The sequence below is a fragment of the Pantherophis guttatus genome, chromosome 1 (genome assembly GCF_059756535.1).
Source record: "Pantherophis guttatus breed Tessera chromosome 1, ASM5975653v1, whole genome shotgun sequence".
Classification (NCBI taxonomy): domain Eukaryota; kingdom Metazoa; phylum Chordata; class Lepidosauria; order Squamata; family Colubridae; genus Pantherophis; species Pantherophis guttatus.
Genome location: NC_142063.1, coordinates 103,044,077 through 103,068,477, shown reverse-complemented (window position 1 = coordinate 103,068,477; position 24,401 = coordinate 103,044,077). Strand labels below are relative to the sequence as shown.

Sequence of the window (24,401 nt, the reverse complement as noted above, 5' to 3'; positions counted from 1 at the left end):
GCAACCACAAACAGGAAGCCTACAAGGAGATTGGCTACTTTGACACTATCTGGACAGAGAAAGGACTTGAGATTGCTCAAGCTGTTCCCCTTATAGTGTTCCTCATGAGGAGACCACAAGACAGCGATCTTCAGAGAGTGGGAGAATTGGAAAATGAAGGAATTCACTGTAATTGCTCCAAACAGAACCTTTTTAAAGGATTCGCACCAAGTTCTAAGTTCAGGCTTAGAAAACTGCTAAAACAGACAGAGCCAAGAGAAAGGCTGGGTCCATTTCTTTGGGGGGGCCATTCGTTGAGTAATGATGCAATAGGCAATGACCTAACAGAATAAATAGAAGAGATGTATGAGTCTGAAAGAGAGTTAGTTTTACCATTCTCATTCCAGTTTTCTAACAAATGCTATAAAACTAATAATGAATTGGACTGACAGACAGAAAGCTTTAGATCTGGTAAGGTATTTCCACTGGATTAACAGGGAAGCTGGTACCTTGTAACAGTTTTTCCACCTTACCCTCCAGTTCCATATTGCTTATTTGATTATATGTCATCAAATGGGCGTCAACTCTTAGTGACCACACATATTTGCTTCATGATGATCTATTACTGAGATAGTCTTTTAGGTCTTCCAATCTCTCAGAATTAAGAGCTATTAGGGGGAAGAGGATGAGAGATCTTTCTGCCAGCAGAAGTTTCTGAACCAAACTATTGGGGGATAGAGATTAAAAGCTCTACATTTTACACACCAAAAATCCTTGGAAGTGATCACCGCAGTCTGTTTAGAACACACGACCACCTGAAAACAAACAGCTAATGGATGGTTGTATCAACAGATATTGTAGGTGGGAGGCAGTTGGTATAAGTACATGGATTTTGGTTTGCTGTATCACCTGTGTGCTAGAATTTAATTTTCATGACATAACCAGGCATTACAGCTGATTCAAAACCTTCCTTTGGCAAATATTAACTATGAGAATCACTTCTTACACAGTCAGAAGCAACTTTTGTTGTTAATTGTGAAGTCGTGTCCGACCCATTGTGACCCCATGGTCAATGTTCCTCCAGGCCTTCCTGTCCTCTACCATCCACTGGAGTCCATTTAAGCTCACACCTACTGCTTCAGTGACTCCATCCAGCCACCTCATTCTCTGTCGTCCCCTTCTTTTTTTGCCCTCAATTGTTCCCAGCATTAGTCTCTTCTCCAGTGAGTCCTTCCTTCTCATTAGGTGGCCAAAGTATTTGAGTTTGATCTTCAGGATCTGGCTTTCTAAAGAGCAGTCAGGGTTGATCTCCTCTAGGACTGACCGGTTTGATCACCTTGCAGTCCAAGGGACTCGCAGGAGTCTTCTCCAGCACCATAGTTCAAAGCAGAAGCAACTACCCTTATACTAGATCAAGCTAGTATCAAAGCAGTAGAAATTGTTTCTGCCACCCAGAAGAAAATATCTTTCTAGTAGGAGAGGCATGAACAGCGGAACCCACAGTTCTCTCTGAAAGTACCAAGGACTCCAAAGAATGTCTTATCTGATTAAAACATGCAAGAAGAGGAAAAGATAGAAAAAACTGAACTTTGATTACATTATACATAAGGCTTGCATTTAAAACCTAGTTCCTGGAATTCTTTCACAATGGCTTCATGGACTTTGCTACAATATATCTACTTATCAAACATTTGGTATCTTTGCAAGTCTTAATTTTGTAGTTTCTTGTGTAGATAGCCAAAGGAAGTCTGATAGTAAGGCAATACTGACAAAGTTAAATCCAGTCTTCATTTTCTCACTGGCTACACCTAGTTCCAGGAAAAAAAAGAAAGCTGTGATCTCTTAATCATGAGCTAATTATTAGTTAATTTGAGTGAGCTAAGTTACCAATGTTGGAAGAAAAATCCAGTTCCAGTTCCAAGCTGGGAATAAAATGGAGGCTGATTGGAAAGATGATGAAGCATAACCACCAACCGCATGTGATTCTGGGTCAGTTCCCCCAGAATCACAAACCCTGGTGGTTCTGTTCACCAATAAACAAAATCTTTCTTTCCAATCAACCTCCGTGTTATTTCCAGCGTCTTTCTCCCAAGCTTGGAACTGAACGAGATGGCTTTTCCTTCCAACACCTACTATACATTTTTTCTCTCATCTTAAAATGTAACAATGACAATCCTATCAGAATGATCTTGAAAACTATTTTTGTGGAATTTCTAATCCATTACTTACTTGTAAAAATATATTTGCAGCAACTTTTACTTGTATTATTGAAATGAACAATATACTGAAAACCAGGATAAAGATTAGATATTAAATCTTTCTCAGGAAGACCCACATCTGATTTATTTTGAAAAGTTACACTTGTTATTGTAAAGTTGTCGTTTAACTGGACGCTTATTGTTTTTTCTGTTACTGTTACGTTGTTTAAGGAACTGCATTCGATACCTACACAGAAAAAGAAAGAAAAAGATATTTTTTAAATAACCAGAACTTCGTAACATAGTGCAACATTATTTAGTTTTTATTCTTTATTAATTGGTGGGGAAAATAGTTTATAATTTATACAAGCTCCAGATATCATGAATTGAACAAGAGTTGATGCTGTTAAGATTAGGAGGCATATAGTACTGATGGACTGTTAATGTATTCTTCACTAGACCATTTGCAAAGAATATAATGCAAAGAGTGAGTGAACAGGGTATGCTGCACCCTCATAGATATCCCACTGCTTCAGATATTAAAAGGCTGGCTTAGGTAGTACAAAGCCAATGTATCAAGATTCACATACATTTATTGTGTGTGAACCCAATCAACTGTACAGTAGTTCTCGACTTACAACCACTTATTTAGTGACTCTTCGAAGTTTGACCGTTTTTCACACTTATGACTGTTGCAGTATCCCCATGGTCACGAGATCAAAATTCAGATGCTTGGCAATTGGTTCATATTTATGACAGCTGCAATGTCCCATGATCATGGGATCACCTTTTGTGACCTTCTGACAGGCAAAGCCAATAGGGAAGCCAGATTCATTTAATCACCGTGTTACTAATTTAACAAATATGTAGTGATGCACTTAACAACTGCGGCAAGAAAGGTTATAAAATGGGCAAACCTCACTTAACAACTGCCTTGCTTAGCAACATAAATTTTGGGCTCAATTGCAGTTGTGAGGACTACCTGTAATTAACTACCTGTAATACCAGCCCTGGAAGACATCTTCAAATCTCGCTGTTTGAGAAAGTTGCATAACATTCTCAGAGACTCTTCCCATCCTGCTTACAATCTTTTTGGACTGTTGCCTTCTGGCAGAAGATACAGAACAATTAAAACTCAGACCACATGTTTTCTGAATAGTTTTTATCCCAGAGCTATAATTGCACTCAACAATGAACTAAAGGGCCACCATCAGTAAACTGTTGGACAGTATTACTTGGTCTGTCGTGTGGATGTTTGGGTGATTTAGGGGTGGAAAATTGTGCTGGGTGGGAGTGTGTTTGGGGATTGTTATGTGTGTTGGACCTGGTCTTTGGGTGTTAAGTGAATTTCGTTGTATGGGTATACTGTGTATACATGTACAATGACAATAAAGTTATTTAATTTAAATTTAATTTATTTTAACAAACATGCTTAATCAGAGCTTAGCATGCTATATAAGCCTGGTCACCATCTACTTCTGTATATGAAGTTTATTATGTTACCCTTTCAACATTCAATAAACTTGTTATGGTGAAAAGCAGTGTATTTCAAATTATAGGTTAAATACCGTGATCTTTCCTAGGTTCTTTATAGAAGTATGTGGTTTTAAGTATTTATACAAATACAGAATCATCAGTGTTGATTCTGGGAAAACTTTTAAGCATAATACTGAAAGTGAGATATATAACAGCATAGTACTTACATGCAGCAGTGACTTTTACCTGTAAAACAAGAAATTATACATAGTGTTAAAATATTTTGAATCTGTATACAACGGATTACACTAGTACTAGTTGTACTGTATATCTCTGTATCAATATTATAACAATGTTATAGTTCTAACACACCAGTCAAATTTAAAAATATATTGATCCAGATTCAAATTTGTTTCCCTTTGAGGGACATTTAAAGTTAAATGTCCTCAAATGTCAAAAATGTCCCAGTTAAATTATTAGTTGCAAATGTAAAATTTAATTCTATTCCATCAAATGGCTGAACGTTACTGAATAGTGTTAATTGAAACCATCCAATATAGATAATTCTCACTTACTGACTGCAATAGGGACCAGCAACTCTGTCGCGAAGCGGTGTGATCATTAACCATGATGTCATGTGACAGCCCTGACTTATGACATCAATTCCAGCTGTGGTTATTAAACAAATAAGTGGGGGTCATTAAGTGCGATGTCACACAACTGTGACTTGTGACTTTCTACTGGTTTTCTCATTGACTTTGCTTGTTAAAAGCCACCAGGGAACATTGCAAATGGTGATCACTCAGCTGTGGGACACTGCAGCCATAGTAAATATATGTGCAATATATTGCAATCATGTGACTATGAGTACACTGCAACTTCAAGGACCAGTCATAAGTCTCATTTTTTCAGGGCCATTGTAACTGAATAGTTGCTGAACAAGTGGTCAGTAAACGAGAAGTACTTGTATTGTAAACAAAACTTTCATCTGATAATCAAGTGGTAGGAATACATATTAGCTATAAATTCTAGTATTAGAAATCAATTTACATTGAACACAAAACTTGTCTCTGTATGATCTAAACCGGGGTGTAAATTTCATTGAGGGCCTCATCAGGATTGTGTTTGACCTCGGGTGGGCATGGGCAGCATCACGTCAGTCGTGTCGGGGGCGCCTGTGGTGGCCCGAGTGATGTGCCAGTGAGAACTGGCTGCCGAGCTCTATTTCTAGCTGTGATGGCCTCCTGCAACCCTCTGCCAGCGAAAACTAAAACTAACTCCGTTTTCACTGGCAGAGGCCTCACGGGCCAGTGTTTCACTGTTTCCAGGGCGGCCCCACAGGCCAGATCTAAGCACCCAGTGGGTCAGATCCAGTCTGCAGGCCTTGAGTTTGACATCCCTGATCTGCGAAGATAGCTCTCCATTTCTCTTTCTTTATAAAGCATAGTCTGGGTCCAGATAACACTAAGTATACACAATTATCAGGGATGAAATGCTCCCGGTTCGGACCAGATCGCCTGATCCGGTAGCGATGGCGGCAGGTGGTTCGGAGAACTGGTAATAAAAATCCCTGCGCCCCCCCCCATGCCCAGCTGAGATGCACGATCATCAGAGGCTTTTTTTTTTTACTTTTAAAAGCATTTTTTCTACAACCTCTTCTGACGAAAAAAATGCTTTTAAAAGTAAAAAAAAAAAGCCTCTGATGATCATGCCGCTCAGCTGGGATCCTCAGAGGCTTTTCAAAGCATTTTTTTCTGCAACCTCTTGGCCAAGAGGTGGTAAAAAAAAATGCTTTGAAAAGTCTCTGACGATTCCAACTGAGTTGCCAGATCGCCAGAGGCTTTTCAAAGCATAAGAAAAAATGCTTTGAAAAGTTAAAAAAAAAAAAAAGTTGGCCATGCCCACCCAGTCACATTACCCTACCACCCCCACCACCAAGCCACGCCCACAGAACCAGTAGTAACACATTTTACATTTCACCCCTAACAATTATGTATAGTGACACCTACAATTCCCAGCCCAGCCTGAAGTCCATGAATGCAAAGGTCATTCAGGGCCTCACAATGAAACTCAGAGTTTATAAGCTAAGCAAAGTACTGCAAATACATTTTAAAAGTCCGTAATTTCTCGTCTTACTGTATATAAATTGGGCGTTCAGCAGTTTTACTACTTCTGATAAATTCTAACTCAGAAATATTATAGATTCTGCAAGAATATTGAAAGTCTGGGAGTTTCTTATATAAGGGATTCAACATTCTTAAACTTATCTGAACATTGTCTCTAAAAACACCAATTAATCTGCTTTTCTACAATCTGTATTTCCTGTTGAAAAATTACTTTCATATTCGATTTAATTCCTGCTTCCATGAGGTAATGTGTTAAGGAGAATGATCCATCTATCAATGCACATTCAAATATATTAATACTATCATTCATATTTCATAAGGCACACAGGACACTGGGAATTATCTCATGTAATACTGAGAGAACGCCACAAGAGGTCAGAATAAAACCATAAATGCACTGAAAACACATTAAAAAACTTAGTATTGACACATTTATCTTTCATTAAAAGAGGATCATGGTTGCCTTCTTTCCTTTTCTGCAATGCATTTTATTCAACTTTGATTAACTTCTGGGATTTATTGCATAAACATTGCAAAGTTAAATCTTATCTCCAACTCCAAAATCCCTCATACACATGGCTTGAATTTTGAAATCACCGATTTACTCATTTAAGTTACCGCTTTTATCTTGGCTTTTCATTTTAAAAGAACAAATAGAAGAATGTAAATGTAATAAACTCTATCACTTGCCAGGAATCCAAAAATTTCACATTTTATGTATCAACAAACAAGATGCTTCCTTATCAGCTCTCATCAGCCTTCAGATTTCTGATATAAACTAATGATTTAGCTAAGAAGCTGGTTAGTTTTGCCTATATCAGGAAGTTAAATCCAACTTTCGTCTATATAAATGAAAAAGTCAGTGCAAACTGCAGGTAGGTTGATTTTTTTTAAAATCTTTGTATAGCTCTTCCGATTTGTTGTTTTTAAATTAAAATACCGACTTTTGCACAGTATTTTGCTCTCTTAAAGATGATTTACAGTGGTACCTCAGTACTCAACTGCTTTGAAAACTCATTGAAATTGTTACTCAATGTATTTTGATACAAAAAATTTATCCCGGTATTCTCTTTTTTTGATAATCAACGTGCAAGCTAGAAACTTGTCGGTATTGGTTGCCTTGCTGACTTGCTACCCTTTCTGGCCAAAACCAAGGTTAAGCATTAGTCAGATGGTTTGTTGTGCTTCCCGGAAACAATTAACAATGTAATTATTATGACCTAAATATCACTGTATTTGAAAGGATAGGAACTATGCAGTGGTGGGTTGCTACCGGTTCGCCCTGGTTCAGGCAAACGGTAGCGATAACGGGAGGCTCTGCCCACCCACCCGAACATCATCAAATACGCTCTGCGCACGTGCAAAAGCTTCTGCGCATGCGCAGAAGAGGCATGCGCATGAGCATAGTGAGTGCGCGTGAGCAAACCGGTAGCAAAGGTAAGTGAAACCCACCACTGGAACTATACCTCTAGCACCATTTTTTAAATTATTAATTAGTCACTTTTAATACAGGTAGTCCTCGACTTATGCCCAGTCACTTAGTGACAATTTGAACTTACGATGGACTCCACTATACACAAAGCTATTTATCCTCTGGTTTCAAAGTTATGACTCCTGTAGTGCCCCTATGGTCATTCGACATTGCACCAATCACTGGGATGCTGCAGCACTCCTCCTCCATGCCTATCTCCCTCGCCCATACCACCTCACCAGGTCCCTGCAGGCCTTTGTCCTGCTCCCAACTCAACACTCAGCCACCCAAGGGAGCCTCAAGTTAGTGGCAGAGGCTACAGGGCCCTGCGAGGCTATTGCAGCCTGCTCCCGAAACAGCCATTCAGCCACCCAGGGCAGCTTCTGCACAGCCCAGTGAGAAGCAAATCCAATGTCTGCAGGGCCCAGAGATGGGGAAGAAAGCCCAAGGCCTGGAAGGATCACAAGGGACAAAAAGCAGGGCATGGAGTGCCTCGGGGTAGAGGAAGCTTTGGAAGGCCTGAGGCAGGCAATCCTGGGTCTGATTAGGCCTCAAAGGGTCTCTCCTACCCTTGCTCTGCTTAACTAGTATAATGGAGAGCATGTGTGGGGGCCCATTATGCAAGATGATCATATGGGCACTTCACTGAACAACTATCATGACTTGTGACCATAATGTGCAGGCTAGGCTCCGTTACAACCGTAACTCGAGACTATCTGTATTTTGTATATAAAGTACAATACAGAGATGTGGGGGGGGGGGAGAGAGCAAATTCTGGATTTACACAGTATACTAAACCTGGATAAACTGGATTGGGTAGTTTGTGGTTCTGTGTGTTCTGTAAGGTCAGCCTTTTACTTCATCATGTTGTGTAAATTAGTCCTTATTGTAAGTCATAATATGTGCTTATTTGTGGCACAGCGCATTAGATATACGAAGAAAACTTGCACTGAATTTCATTTTACTGTGCTGTACGGACACAGCCACAGTGTACTTTTCCGGTTACTCCTACTAGAAGTCTTCAGTGACTTTAAAACAATGTCACCTCTGACTTGTGGGTGGAAGGGTAAGGTGACTGTGAACTCACTGTCATTTCTAAGAATGGCTGCCTCCTCTACAAAATGTGCCTTCTACCTCCAGAGACTGGATTAATAAGGAAAGAGTTTCAAACCTATCTAGGCTGCACTGGTAAATTAATTGGGGGGGTGGAAGGGGGGAAATCAACAGAAAGGGTATGGACCTGAGATAAAATAGGTCTGATATTATAGTAGTCAAAAGTATTGCCTGATAATCTGCTTTGTATTTGTGTATTTTCATTGGACAATTCCCTTGTCCCCAATATCTTCTTTCCCACAGTAGCTTTCCATAACCTCGTAATAGTTAAAAAGAGTGTTGCAAGACAGTATTTTTATTGCTATTTGCAAGCATCTAGCATTTAAAGTGATTTAAAAAGTTATCTGCTGTCATAGGCGATACGTTATCTTCCAAACTATAACGGAAGAACATTTTGTCCAAAAAACTCTTTTATGTGGTAATTCTTTTCATTGCATAACATACAATTTAAATATGCAATTAACTTACTTTGTTTATGGTATCTTTTCTGAATTTAGTAAGTTATTAATTTATACAAGGAAGTTTTAATGCTTCTTTATGAAAGAACATGATAATTTGTGTATATCTAAGCTTCAACACAAGCAATCACCAACTATATTTCTTCTAATTGATTCCCCTTGATTCTTACTCTGCTTTTTCTTCTCTCCATAACCAAATATACATACTGCTGTCAACATAAGATATTTCAGGACTTTTATTGAAGCAATGTAGTCTTTAAAGCAATGCAGAGTACAGGTAGTTCTCGACTTACCACCTTTTATTTAGTGACTGTTGAAAGTTACAACAGCACTTAGAAAAAGTGACTTATGACAATTTTTCACATTTACAACCATTGCACACACCCAAGGTCACATGATCAATATTCAAACACTTGGTAATTGGCATGTATTTATGATGGTTGCACTATCTCGGGGTCAGGTGATGACCTTATGTGACTAATTTAATAACTGCTGTGATTCACTTAACTGTGGCTTAAAAATGGGGCAAAACTCACTTAACAACTATCTTGCTTAGCAATAGAAATTTTGGGCTCAGTTGGTTGTAAATCAAGGACTAACCCTAATGGCTATCCATCTAATCTTAGGTAGTCTTAATTTACAAAAACCTGACATCAGTTACATTTACATTTTACATTTTACATTTTATTAAATTTGTATACCGCCCTACTCCCGAAGGACTCAGGGCGGTGAACAGCCATGAAATAAAACATATAAATACAAAATTTAAAATAGAAATAAAACAAGTTAGATAAATTTGGCTGAACCATATTTAAAACCCCAATAATTTAAAACCAAATTTAAAATTCCCATTTAAAAGAGGAGAAGTTTAGGTCAATAGGAACGTCTTCAGCGTGCGACGGAAGGTACGCAGATCCGGAATCCTCTGTATCTCGGGGGGGAGCTCGTTCCAGATAGTAGGTGCCCCCACAGAGAAGGCTCTCCCCCTGGGGGCCGCCAGTCGACATTGTTTGGCCGACGGCACCCGGAGGAGCCCCTCTCTATGGGAGCGTACTGGTCGGTGGGAGGCTATTGGTGGTAGCAGGCGGTCCCGTAGATAACCAGGTCCTAAGCCATGGAGCGCTCTAAAGGTGATGACCAAAACCTTGAAGCGCACTCGGAAGACCACCGGGAGCCAGTGCAGCTCGCGCAGGAGAGGCGTTACATGGGAGCGCCACGTCGCTCCCATCACCACCCGCGCGGCCGCACTCTACGCCAGTTGGAGCCTCCGAGTGCTCCTCAAGGGGAGCCCCATGTAGAGAGCGTTACAATAGTCCAAACAGGAGGTGACGAGGGCATGAGTGACCGTGCGTAACGAGTCCCGATCCAGAAAGGGACGCAACTGGCGAATCAGGCGAACCTGATGAAAAATCCTCCCGGTCACGGCCGTCAAGTGCTCTTCTAAAGACAGCCGTGAATCCAGGAGGACACCCAAGTTGCGAGCCCTCTCCGTGGGGGCCAATACTTCGCCCCCAATAGTCAGCGATGGCACCAGCTGACTATATCGGGATGTCAGAAACCACAGCCACTCGGTCTTGGATGGGTTGAGTCTGAGCTTGTTTCTCCCCATCCAGATCCGTACGGCCTCCAGGCACCGGGACATCACTTCAAGGGCATCGTTGGGGTGGTCTGGGGTGGAGATGTACAGCTGGGTGTCGTCAGCGTACTGATGGTACTCCACCCCGAAACCACGGATGATCTCGCCCAACGGCTTCACATAAATGTTGAACAAAAGGGGCGAGAGGACCGATCCTTGTGGCACCCCACATATAAGGGGCCTCGGGGTCGACCTCTGCCCCCCTGTCAACACAGACTGCGACCGGTCGGAGAGAAAGGAGGAGAACCACCGTAATACGGTGCCTCCCACCCCCAACCCTTCCAACCGGTGCAGCATGATACCATGGTCGATGGTATCAAAAGCCGCTGAGAGATCTAATAGGACCAGGATAGAGGAACAACCTCTGTCCCGAGCCCTCCAGAGATCATCCACCAACGCGACCAATGCCGTTTCCGTGCTGTACCCAGGCCTGAAGCCCGACTGGAACGGATCTAGATACGTCGTTTCATCCAGGTACCGGGGAAACTGTCGTGCCACCACACTCTCAACAACCTTCGCAACAAAGCGAAGGTTGGAGACTGGACGATAATTAGCCAATATTGCCGGGTCCAGGGAAGGCTTCTTGAGGAGAGGTCTCACCACCGCCTCTTTCAAGGTGGCGGGAAAGACACCCTCACTCAATGAAGCATTTATAATCCCCTGGAGCCAGCCTCGCGTCACCTCCCGGGAAGCCAGCACTAACCAGGAGGGGCACGGGTCCAACAAACATGTGGTCGCATTCAGTCTACCCAGAATCCTGTCCACATCCTCAGGGGTCACAGAGTCAAACTCATCCCAGATAACATTCTCAGGACCTGCCTCCGTCATCCCCACTGGATCTACCCAGTCAGAGTCCAGATCTTCCCGAATCTGAATGATTTTGTCGTACAGATACTGAACAAAATCCTCGGCTCTCCCCTCCAAGGGGTCCTCCCTCGCTTCCTGGTGGAGCAGGGAGCGGGTCACCCTAAACAGGGCGGCCGGGCGGTTATCTGATGACGCAATAAGAGCAGCAAGATGAGTCCATTTCGCTGCTTTTATCGCCACTAGGTAATTCTTAATATGAGATCTTACCAGTGTCCGGTCAGATTCAGTGCGACTGGCCCTCCAACTACTCTCTAGGCGTCTTTTCCGGCGCTTCATCTCCCTCAGCTCCTCAGTAAACCAAGGAGCCAGGTGAGATCGGCGCCGGGTCAGAGGCCGCAAAGGCACGACTCGATCCAGAGCTCCAGCGGCCGCCCTATCCCAGGCGGCCACTAAGTCTCCAGTCGAGGCGTGAGCCAGGACCTCAGGCATTGGCCCAAGCTCCGTCTGGAACCTATCAGGTTCCATCAGGCGCCTGGGGCGGTACCATCTTATCGGTTCCGCCTCCCTGCGGCGGGGAGCAGCGGTTCGAAGATCAAGGCGAAGGAGAGAGTGATCCGACCATGACAAGGGCTCGATGACTATGTCCCCTATCTCGAGATCACTCAGCCACTGTCCAGAGACAAAAATCAGGTCCAGTGTGTTTCCCCCCTTGTGCGTAGGGCCATGAATTAGCTGGGTCAGATCCATAGCCGTCATGGAAGCCATGAACTCCCGAGCCACCTCAGACGTCTCACCCACGGACGGCAGGTTGAAATCCCCCATGACCATAAGTCTGGGGGTATCAACCGCCACCGCGGCGATAACGTTGAGTAGCTCGGGCAGGGCTGCTGCCACGTGGCAGGGAGCCAGGTACGTGATCAGCAAACCCATCTGAACCCCATGACCCCACTTCACAAGGAGGGTCTCACAACCAGCCGTCTGAGGAACAGTGGTCTCCCTCGGCCTAAAACCTTCTCTAATAATAACCGCTACTCCCCCGCCCCTCCCCTGAGACCTCGGTTGATGGAATGCGTGGAAGCCTGGTGGGCACATTTCTACCAGAGGGACCCCTCCCTCCAGGCCCAACCAGGTCTCCGTAATACCTGCCAGGTCCGCTCCCCCCTCCTGAACAAGATCACAAATGAGGGGGGCTTTATTTACTGCGGACCTGGCATTGCACAACATCAGCCGAAGGCCCGGGCCCTGAGGATCTGTGCAACCTGGAGAACGAGTGGAGCCTTGGGGGCCGGAGCACGCTACCGCATGGAGACAGCGGGTGCGTGCTCCCTTAACATGATATGGCCCCCTGCTCCCGCCATATCTACCCCTCCCCCTCACAGTACCGATGGTAAAAACACAATCTGGACAGGCTCGACCCCCTCCATTTCCTCCGGAACTCCCACCCTCCCACCCCCCAAGCAGTTGTAGATGATACTGCTTGGACATGAAAAGTTTATCTTATTGAGAATCTGCAAAACCTACCGTGTTTCCCCGAAAATAAGACATGTCCGGATAATAAGCCCAATCAGGCTTTTCAGCGCATGCGATAATATAAGCCACCCTCGCAAAATAAGTCCCCCATCAACTATTTACATGCATGCACAGCCGGTCCCACCATTTCCCCTGGTTGCTTGCCGTGCAACCAAAATGAGTTGAGAAGGTGAGGTTGGAGGGAGGGGAAGGGGGGGACATGCCCTCCCCTCCCTGTTCTTCCTGCTGGCCGAGCAGCCCAAAACATCCCACCCCACCCCAATGGCAACAGCAGCCTGGCTGCTTCCTTCCCCACTGCCTCTTTAACGAGAGAGATGGCAGGTGGGGCAGTGAGAAGCAAGACACGTGGAGCGAGATGTGGCTCTCCTTGCCGTCTCTTTTCCCCCTCCTCACCGGGCAGGGCTCCTGACCTTTGCTTAGTCACCCAGACCCTTTAGGGAAGCAATTTGGGGGTGGCAAGTAGGGCAGGCAAGAAGCGGAATGCAGGTCTTAACTTTCAAGCTCCATTGCTTTCTTTGCCGTTGTGTGCAGGGAAACACGCTGTAAAAGAAAACCTTCTTGCGAGTTTGAGGGGCAGGAGCCCTGTCATGCCCGGTGAGGGGGGGGAGAAGAGGAGGGGAGCCACATCTCACTCCACGCATCTCGCTTCTTCCCCGCCCCACCTGCCACCCCTCTCGATAAAGAGATGGCGGGGAAGGGAAGCAGCTGTCGCCATTGGGGTGGGGTGGGGTGGGACGTGTTGGGCTGCTCGGCTGGCACGAAGAAGAGGGAGGGTAGGCGACAGCAGCGACAGGACATCCGGTCCCACGCTCACCGCCTCCTGCACCCCCAAAATAATAAGACCCCCCCCGATAATAAGGCCAAGTCCTTATTTGGGGGGGTCAAAAGGGGGGAAACACGGTAAGATAAAGGAGGCGTTTTGTAAAGGTGCTTTAGAATGAAATATGGAAATAAGCACTTTCTGACTATGGAGGTAAAACCAAGTGCAGCGAGATAAATTTGATTCAGTGGTAATTCTCTCTTTTTGAAAAATCTTAAACTAAATCTTTCTATATATTTTAAAAATAGCTGATTTGTGCTGTGGTTATGAAATTTAATTTAATTCTACCTTTTTAGTTATTTTAGTTTAGTTATTTTAGTTTATCATTTTAAGTAGGCTATATTTTATATATTGATAGGTTATACAGCAATTCTTTATTTTAAAATTTTTGTGACATTTAAATGTTAATGTATATTAACAAAATAGACATTTGTGTATGTTTTATAAATTTATCACAAATCCTATTGTTAAAAGTTGTGTTTACGTTAGGTCTATTATCTTTTTCACTACATAAAAAGGTGCACCCTAAGAGGTTGGAATAATGAAGTAAAGCCAGTAAAACCTGAAATAAAAGTACCAATTATATGTCAGTGAGATCCCCATCTCACCATAAACTAAAAGAATTTTGCAATTTCATCTGGAAAGTTATCCTTTGTATCCTTCTAGCTGGTCAATCATATGCTATTTTCTGATTCTTAGATACAGAGATACTACTTAGTATCTTAGTTAAAAAGTGGAAATATGTTTTAACATATCCATATGTCTGTACCTAAAAATGAGCATTATGTACCCAACAAGCATTCTTGATGAATACAGCTCCATAACTGTACAAGTAACTAAAACATCTTATTTCAGGATATGTTGTTTTTGACCTTCTAAATACTTTAAAAAATGGGATATAAATTTTACAAATAAATGTGACTTAATAGTTACATAGCTTTTCAGCTTATCTCAGGAGTTTCTTGAGTCTCTGAAAATGCAGATATGTACTGAAGTACAGGTAGTTCTCAATTTACAACTATTTGTTTAGGGAGCGATCAAAATTTCAATGGCACCGAAAAAAGCAACGCATGCTTTTTAATCTTCGCACTTACAAACTATTGCAGCGCCCCGTCAAGGTAATGTGATCAAAATTTGGGCACTTGAAAACAGGTATATATTTATGTTGGTTTCAGCATCCTAGGGTCATGTGTTCACCATCTGTGACCTTCCCAGCTGGCTTCAAGGTCAATGGGGGGGGGGGAAGCTGGATTCACTTAGCCACGGGTTTCATTTAAAATTGTAGTGATTCTCTTAACAACCATGGCAAAAAAGATCACAAGATCGGGAAAGACTCACTTAAAAATCGCCTTGCTTAGCCTTGGAAATTCTGATTCCAATTGTGGTCATGAGTTGAGGACTACCCCTATTTGACATGGAATATGATTTAACTCACTTTGTGAAACAGTTCTTAATTCAATACTTTTTTAAGCTCAGCTGACATATTTAAAAAAACCATGAAGAAATGAGACTATTTCCTGTCAGCAACAAGGATCCACTAGCTCCCAAATTTTAAAAGGAGGAAAATCAACCTCCATACATGTTTTAAACCAATATTTAGAGATATGAGAAAAGGAGGTTCATTGTCTTAGAAAGGAAACAAAGCCTAAGTGGTTTTATAGCTATAGCTTTATTTATAGAAATGTTTCTTAAGAATTTAGAATATATGGAAATTCAAGCTATAAATGTTGAAAAGTAAGGATGCAACTATATGCCTATAGAGTTGAAAAGAAAATCCAGAAGCTCTACAGGATAATTTGAAGGGAGAAAGAGACACTGTAAAAAGTCAAAGAAGCAAGAAAAGAAGAGGAAATCCCCTGAAAGCTTTGCAAAAAATCATCAGCGTATGATGATTCATATTAGATTGGAAGTTCCCCTTCAATTACCCAGAAATATATGGAATAAAATGTTATGTGGCAAGGCACAATCTCTCTTAAGTCCTCGACTTACGACGGGCGTCCCTGATTGGCTAGGACGCATGGACTTGCCGGCGGGAGAATGTTGCCCTCCTATTGGTTGCTTAGTTTGACAGCTACAGTATAAATAGCTGTCAAACTCCTTGTTCTCTGTTCTGTTTCTCTCAAACCTCTACAGCTGTTGTTAGCAATAAAGAGTTCCTGTTTGACTTAACCTGGTCTCGCCTCAGTTAATGGACCCCCGGGTCGCGCTATAGAGCAATCTCACTGAAGGATCTTCTTTAATCCTTATGACAACGTTACCTGGATTACTGGTTGCCTAGTCATTTGCCATATGCACATTTTACAAAGCGAAAATGTGTGCTAATTGTCCCATGGAAAAAACGATCGGCCTACTGGACAAATAAACATATGAAATTTCTTAAGAAGCAGTGGAGAAGTAAATGATCCTCATATTTAGTTCTCTCCCTCAAATCAGTGAGTCCACCTTGATCCAACATACAAAGTAAGATTTCTATTAGCAGGTGTACCAGAATACTGGAGGAATGGCACAAAAAAAGAGTCAGCACTTTCATGTGTCTGAGAATACAAATCATAACCGAAGTATAATAAAATTTGCTCAGTGAGCAAAGTTCAGGAACCATAAATTTAGAATTAGTCTAGAATATGCAGGAAAAAGCTATGACGCATCTCTGAAATGTCCACTGAAAGAAAATTATTACGAATGAAGGCAAATGTACGAGTCCCAGGATAATGTTGCAAGACTGAATCTGGGTTGGTCAGTGGATCCCGGTGACCAACCCAGATTCAATCTTGAAAATTTTTCAGAAAAAATGTTGGTTTACGTGTCAGCAGCAAATGTGAGCTGTATCCAGAACAAACTATGGAAGAAGAAAAAATAATCACTGTTTATTTGCTCATGGGCAAACTAATTCACTCCCCAATATAGTTTAAATATAGCAAACAATACTGTGTGAACCATAATTTCACATAATCCTCAGAGGGATATGGATATTTTTCTAAACCTGCACACCTGCGCCTCATTCTTATTATTTACTAAACTACTTACAGTACACGATTATTCCTAATAACTAATCTTAAAATGAGTGGGCCAAAATGGCAGAAATGTTGGTAGATGAGGTATACAGGTGGGGGAATTCAAGAGGAGGCACAGGAGGCCGGCTCTTAGCTTACTGAGGGGCTTGGGGCTGGGAGGGATCAAATCAAGAAAGGCTTGGATCAGGATAGATCTTTGCCTAACAACTGGTGGGATTTGGTTAACAAAAGGAAAGGGTTCTCAACAGATTGCTGTAATTAAGATTTTGTAATTCTTGTCCCAATTACTATATGTATTGTCTCTCAGTTGTCTTTTGAGTAAAAATTCACACTGCTTTTCATATAATATTTCATAACAGCTTTTATGCTTTCTGCTAAAATTGCTGTATTTTATAGTCATTGTTTAATATTGATATTGGATGGTAAATTTTTAGTAAAGTTGGGTTTTGAACTTCTTTGTGTATTAAAGCAGTATTTGCTGCTTTCCAAGACTCTGAAAAAACAGAGTCCATTACTATTTGTAAGGACAGTGTCAAATTATTGTTAAAATATTTGTAGTATATAGTCCACCAGGGTCTGGAGCTTTTCCTATTATTTTTATTGCATCCATTATTTCTCTTACTGCTATAGGTCCATCTGCTTTTGTTGTTCTATTAATGTAGGCACTTTCTACTCTAAATGTTCATCTTTTTTTTTTTAAATCTCCTCACCATTGTATAATTTTCCATAATATTTCATAAATATATTTTGCATTTCCATATATTTCTGTTGTTATTTTTTCCTTTTTGCAATTGTAATATTTCTTTGCTCAGTTTATACAGTAACTATTTCAGTGATTTATTTGCTAATTCAAAATTTTTTTGGGTTTCTGGTATCAAGATGTAAAACTCACAGCCTCATGCCATAGTGACCTACACAACTCAGAGATTGTAAAATGCATTAGATGTATCTACCCTGTTTCCCTGAAAATAAGCCATCCCCTGATAATAAGCCCAATCGGGCTTTTGAGCGCATGCGCTAAAATAAGCCCCCCCTGAAAATAAGCTCTCCCTGAAAATATTTAAATGCATGGGCAGCCAGTCCCCATCATTTCCTCTGGTTTCTTCCACGCATCCCAAAATAATAAGACCTCCCCGAAAATAAGGCAAAGCACTTATTTCTGGGTTCAAAAAATTATAAGACAGGGTCTTATTTTCAGAGAAAACCCGGGTAATTCTTTTTCTACTAAGTTCTCATGGTCAAAAGTGAGCAATATCTATGACAATATTCCTAAGAAATACTAATTTATTTTACAGATTAGATACAGATTAACAAAGTTGGAAGGGACCTTATAGGTCATCTAGTCCAACCCCCACTCAAGCAGGAGACCCTATACCATTTCTGACAAATGGCAGTCCAATCTTTTCTTGAAAGTCTCAAGTGATGAAGCTCCCACAACTTCTGAAGGCAAGCTGTTCCATTGGTTGATTGTTCTCACTGTCAGAAAGTTCCTCATTTCTAGGTTGAATTTCTCCTTGTTAATTTCCATCCATTATTCCTTGTCTGGTCTTCAGGTGCTTTGGAAAACAGCTTGACCCCCTCTTCTCTGTGGCAGCCCCTCAAATATTGGAACACTGCTATCATGTCTCCCCTGGTCCTTCTCTTCACTAGACTAGCCATGCCCAGTTCCTGTAACCATTCTTCATATGATTTAGTCTCCAGATAGTCTCTTACCTATCTGAAAAATCTGAAGAGTCTCCATTATGCCTACAGTCGCTGCAGATATCTGCAGCAATTTGTTATTTCACTGCCTAGAATGTTATGCCTAACTATGTTATGACTGTTTTCACCTCCCACACAAATAACTGTTTAAAGCATGTATAGAAACTTCATTGAGAAATACATATTTCTCAGTATATGTAAGCAATCAATCCCATCTACATGTACAGTGATTTGTGAACCCTTTTGGATTTTTAATATTTCTGCATAAGTATTATTTAAAATGTTCTCTTCTCCCTACAAGTCTTAAAACTAGATAGAAATAATCCAATTAAATAAGTGAGTCACAGAGGTTTTACTTGTTCATTTATTATTGCAGAAAATGGTCAAAAGCTATTTTATTTGTATGTCCCAAAAATATGCTAACCTCTAAGATTTGTCAGTTTATTGGAAGGGAAAATTAGAGTCAGGTGTTTCAATCAATGGCATGATAATCAGGCATGAATGTAGAAGATCTTGCCTCTTTTAAAGAACAGAATTCTATCAAAGTCTGATCTTTGCAATACATCTATATAGAAGTGTGCTATGGCACAAAACAAAGGAGATTTCTGAGGACCTCTCAAAAACAATTGTTGATGCTCACTAGGCTGGAAAAGGCCATCAAACTATTTCCAGGGAGTTCACTATTAAGCAGTTTGTATACAAATGGAGGCAATTCAACACAATTGTTATCCTCTCCAGGAATCATCAGCCAACCAAGATCTTGCCAAGAACAAAACATGTAATTCTCTGGGAGGTCTCAAAGAACTCCAGGAGGAACTTAAGTTCATCAATGGAGCTAAAGGTCTCTCTTACATTGGGAATGTCAATGTTCGTGAGATCATAATTGGGAGTATACTGAAAAATAGTGTGCATAGCAGGGTTGCAAGGAGAAAACCACTATTTTCCAAAAAGAACATTGCAGCCTTTTGAAAAAAGCACCTTTGGGACAGCTATGACCTGGATGACTGAGAATCTCCATAGACATTTCGCCTGAAAGAAAAGCATTATGTTTGGTGAAAGGCAAAAACTGCATTCCCAACATAAGAATCATATCCCACCTGTGAAACATTTATTTATTTATTTATTGGTTCGATTTATATGCCGCCCTTCTCTGGAGACTCAGGGCGGCTTACAATGTGTTAAGCAATAGCCTTCATACTTTTGTATATACCTGCTTAGTAGGGCTTTCAGCCCCCCCTGAACGGTGTTCTTTTATATACAAATTCAGCTTACTGCCCCCACAATCTGGGTCCTCATTTTACCTACCTCGGAAGGATGGAAGGCTGAGTCAACCTTGAGCCTGGTGAGATTTGAACTAGCAGTGATTGCAGGCAGCTGGCAGCTAAGTGCTACTTAACAGCACTTTAGTCCGCTGCACCACCAAGGCTCTTTATTGTGGTTTTGGCTTGCCTTGTTGCCTCTGATCTGAAAAAGCTTACTATCATTGATGAAACTATGAATTCTGAACTGAACTAGCAAATTCTACAGGAAAATGTCAGGGTATCTGTCAATGAACTGAAGCTGAAGAGAAAATAGATCATACATCAAGACAAGAACCCAAAGCACACAAATCTAACAACCAAAGAAAGTTGAAGCAGAAGAAAGTTAATGTTTTGGAATGGACAAATTGAAGTCCTGATGTTAAATAACCCTTTAGACATGATGTCGAAGGACCCAAAAAGGCAGTTCATGAGAGGAAGCCAGCCAACACCCCTGAGTTGCAGCTGTTTGGCAAGGAGGAATGGGCTAAAATTCCTCCAAGCCAATATGCAGAATTGTGATCCACAATTATTGGAAATGTATAAGTTGCAGCTATTACTGCCCAAGGGGAACATACCAGTTACTGAAAGCAAAGGTTGACATACATTTACCACCAAAAATGTAGCCTTGGATCATTTCCTCAACAAATCAATGAACAAGTATAATATTTTTGTTTCATTTTATTGAATTCTTTTTATCTAGTTTTGCAACTTGTGTGAAGAACAGATAATGTTTTTAGATCATATTTATGCAGAAATATTGAAAATTCAAAAAGGTTCACAAACTTTTAAGCACCACTCTGCTTTGTCCTTTAACAACTAGTAAAAAACATCAAAACAAAAAAAAAAGATTTTTTTGTGGAAATTGTGGAATACGTTTCTTATTACTTTTCATTTTGTTCTATTATTGTGGTTTCTGCCATAAAAGACAGAGAAGTATTTTTTTTGTCTTGTCCTGAATTTCTTCTTAAAGAAGAAAGTATCTACTTTATTAAAAACCATCAACTAACCAATTTATACCAAAAAACATATGACAATACTTTTAGGGTTACAAAGTTAAAGTACATTATAATTTAGCGTTCCTTAAATCAGTACACTCCAAGTATGCTAGACTAAAAATTTTAATATCACCAGCTAGCCTTGCCACGGTTACTGGAAGTCAGACGATGTACAAATTTTATTTTTATTAATAATAAAAAGTAGATTGTAGCACATCATTTCAGGAGGATGCCAAGTTATGCGAAGACAACTCTAACCATTCTTAGTTCCCATTAGGTCTTGTGAAGAAAAAGTGATTTGTAAGGCTGCTATTGGTAAGAGATTTACAGATAGTCCTTGGCTTACATCCATTCATTCAGCAACTGTTCAAATATATGATGGTGCTGAAAAAAATGGTAGTACAATCAGTTTTCAAAGTAAAATTGCAGCACCCCAATGTTCACATAATCTTGATCTGTGGGCTCAGGTGTCCGGCTTGCAGCTCTGTCGCAGGAAGTTGCAGTCACACAATTACAATTTGCAGTCTTCCCTGCCAGTTTCCCATAAACAAAGTCAATGGAGATGCCAGCAGGGATCACAAGTCACTCTGGTAAGTTGGTCCCATCTTTTCTCTCCACTGTAGTATCCCTCACTTGCATGCAGCTTCTGCCGGCCTTCCCCTGACTCATGCGCAGCCTGGCTTCCCCCATCTCCCTATGTCACTCCACCCCATATCTGAGATTCCTGCCTCTTCCTGCTTAACAACCCATGCAGTCCTGGGGCTACAATGACAACTGGGACTGCCTGAGATTGCTGTCGTAAATAATGCAGTCACATGGTGTCATACCTTAAGCATTGCTTAAATAAGCAATAAGCATTGCTTAGTGATAGTAATCCCGGTCTCAACTGCCATTGTAACCCTAGGACTACCTGTGGTCTAATTTATTTTTAGATCTACCATAATAACTATCTAGTTCATATAACAAAATGATTTTAATCATTTTTTTCAAACCTTTCCCTTCTCAAAGAGTAACCATGTGACACTGACAGTGCTACAAGGCAGCCAAACAGAACCCAATTATCACCCAATTCTTCTCAATCAAGGGCATCTCTTCATTGATGCCATATGACAACTATGTATTTTCTAGACAAAAACTATCCAAACTGTTTTCGGTCCATAATGCCTGACAGACATCATTCCCACTGACTATTGACTTCCTGTAAAATTTTATTATCCCTCGTTGTTTCAGACTACCTTTTTCTTCAATCTCATGTGTTCCAGATGTGTTGAACCAAGAATAATTTATGATTCAATGCATTAAGTACAACCGATATTCTACAGAGAGTGTCTAGAAATTATAGCAGGAGGGGTCATACCCCCTCTCTTTTAATAGGGGTAGGGGTTCCTAAGGATTTCTAAAAGTGCAACATTACATGCTAAATTAGGTCTAATATATGATAGGTTAGTACACTTCATCACTGTTTCAGGGAAAACTGGAATAATGTAAACAGCTGATTCTACAAAGAGGAAAAAAATCCTTATTATATTATTAATATAAATCTTATGAAATATAGTCCTCAACTTACGACCATAATTGAGCCCAAAATTTATGTTGCTAAGTGAGAAATTTGTTAAGTGAGTTTTGCCCCATTTTACAACTTTTCTTGCCACATTTATTAAGGGAATCACTGCAGTTGTTAAATTAGTAATCCAGTTGTGAAATGAACCTGGTTTCCCCATTGACTTTGCTTGTCAAAATGTGGCAAAATGAGGTCACATGACCCTGGGATACTGCTACCATCATAAATGTGAGTCAGCTGAATGTCAAGCAGCTGAATGTAAATCATGTGACCATGGGGATGCTGCAATGGTCGCGAGTCTGAAAAATGGTCATGAGTCACTTTTTTTCAGTGGCATTATAACTAAGTGACCTGTTGTAAATCGAGGACTACCTGTATTTTAGAAAGTTGATTCTTTTTTTCATACAAGCTCCTATATATCCTGCTAGTTTGTAAAACAAAGAAGGATGCAATCCCATTTAGTTTGCCATTCAAAAGGACATTTGGAAGTCCTTGTAAAATCAGACCAATGGTTCAGTTAGTTTAGCAATCTATGTCCTTTAGTGGCTAAATCCCCAGCAGTTGATATTTGAGAAAATCAGTGGATATTAGATTAGGCAAAATGTATGTTTACAGACAATGATCTAGAAACAAGGGTGACAAGCCAGCCACTCCAGACCAGTCTATTAGTAAACCTCCCTACGTATATTTGCCTAGAAATCCAAGGAGAAAGTTTTTCTAATCTAGTTCAGACTTCTCCTTGCCATCCTAAATTTCCATGTTGAAAGGTTTTTTTTAATTAAACAACATTACATTAATATTTTATTCATTTGCAATAGGAAGATGTACAGATGTGATCTCTCCCAAAATAAATCCTTTCTCACATATTTGTACCATTCTTCGAAGCTATCAACGACTATGTGGATAAGGTGGATGTAATAGACACTGTTTATTTGGACTTTCACTGAGTTTTGCTGCAATCCCATCTGGAAGAATTATAAAGAGATGTTATTGCTACACTGCATATAGAGTATTTACACAGCAGAAAAGATACAGAATAAAAGTAACCAAAGTGATCTGGAGCAATGGTCTTCATAGGATACGGTAGAGCATCTGAGAAGTTTTAAAATAACAACAACAACAACAATAAAAACAGGAAAGAATGAATAGCGGTGTATAAAATTATATAAGTATTAAGAAAGCTCCCCCATCCAAAAAACATTAGGACAGGGAATTTTCCAGGCATCAGTCCAAGCTGAATGATGGGAGATTCAAAAAATAACAATAATACAAGGAATCTCTGTAAACAGTGGAATTTTCTACAAAATTCTAGATTGTATCAGAGTTCACATAACTGTATCAGTTGCTAAGAAACAAGAGAGCAAGAGCATGCTAATATACTAGTCACATCTCTGTGGGCCTACCACTAGGAAATGATCAGCCACCATGGGAATTAAATGCTGGATTCACCTTTGATCTAATCCAGCCCTGTTCCAATTTGTCCACAGTTAAACTAGATTTCTAACACAAGAAACTAATTTACATAGAACTAGAATGCATCAACTGTGAAAGAATTACGGTACACATTGTGTTTGCTTGTTAATGAAGGTCTTTTCTATTCAGATGCTCTCAAATTCCATCCAAATATAGTTACAAATGGAGATGATGTTGAATTCTTTTCATTATTAGCTTAAAATATTATCGCTGACCAACACATATAGAACATTTTAATACCTGAGAATTATCTTTATGTTCCTTAGATGTATTCGTATGTTTCTTTAAATAATGTTATTATGTTCATTATTGATTTTATGTAACTGCTTGGATTTTGAATGAAGATATGTTTAAAACATAAAATATGACATACTGGTAAAGCAGAATGAAGCAACAATGCATCATATTTCAAATACATTTTTTTCTGTTTAATAATTTCCTGCTACATACAGTATTATTCACTTGTACACAGCTTTACAAAGGGAAAGATGGTTCTCACTTCATTATGTAACTATATGGTAGATGTGCTTAAGAACCAGAGTAAGTGTCTTCCATGAAATATTTTTGAGTAGCATTAACTACATTTTGGTGTCTATGAATAGAGTTTTTGATACTACATTCCCATTCATGATATAACTGAAGCTCATCACAACAACTTTCTTCAGGGGAATTCAATTATGAGAAAGTTCAAAAGTTTTGTTTTGAATCAAGATTCTCTACTTCCTAAACTTTTCTAATACTGATT

At 40.5% G+C, this 24,401-nt stretch overlaps 1 protein-coding gene across 1 annotated transcript in view; it reads right to left on the bottom strand.

The window, feature by feature from the left end:
• The window catches only part of LOC117665248 (receptor-type tyrosine-protein phosphatase eta), a 104,594-nt gene that overhangs the window by 30,993 nt on the left and 49,200 nt on the right, over window positions 1–24,401 (bottom strand). Inside the window, exons 2-3 of the mRNA XM_060687725.2 lie at window positions 3,881–3,899; window positions 2,209–2,424 (exon numbers count right to left, since the gene is read on the bottom strand). Of these exons, the coding sequence (XP_060543708.2) occupies window positions 2,209–2,424; window positions 3,881–3,899 (235 nt within the window). The remainder of the gene's footprint in view (window positions 1–2,208; window positions 2,425–3,880; window positions 3,900–24,401) is intronic.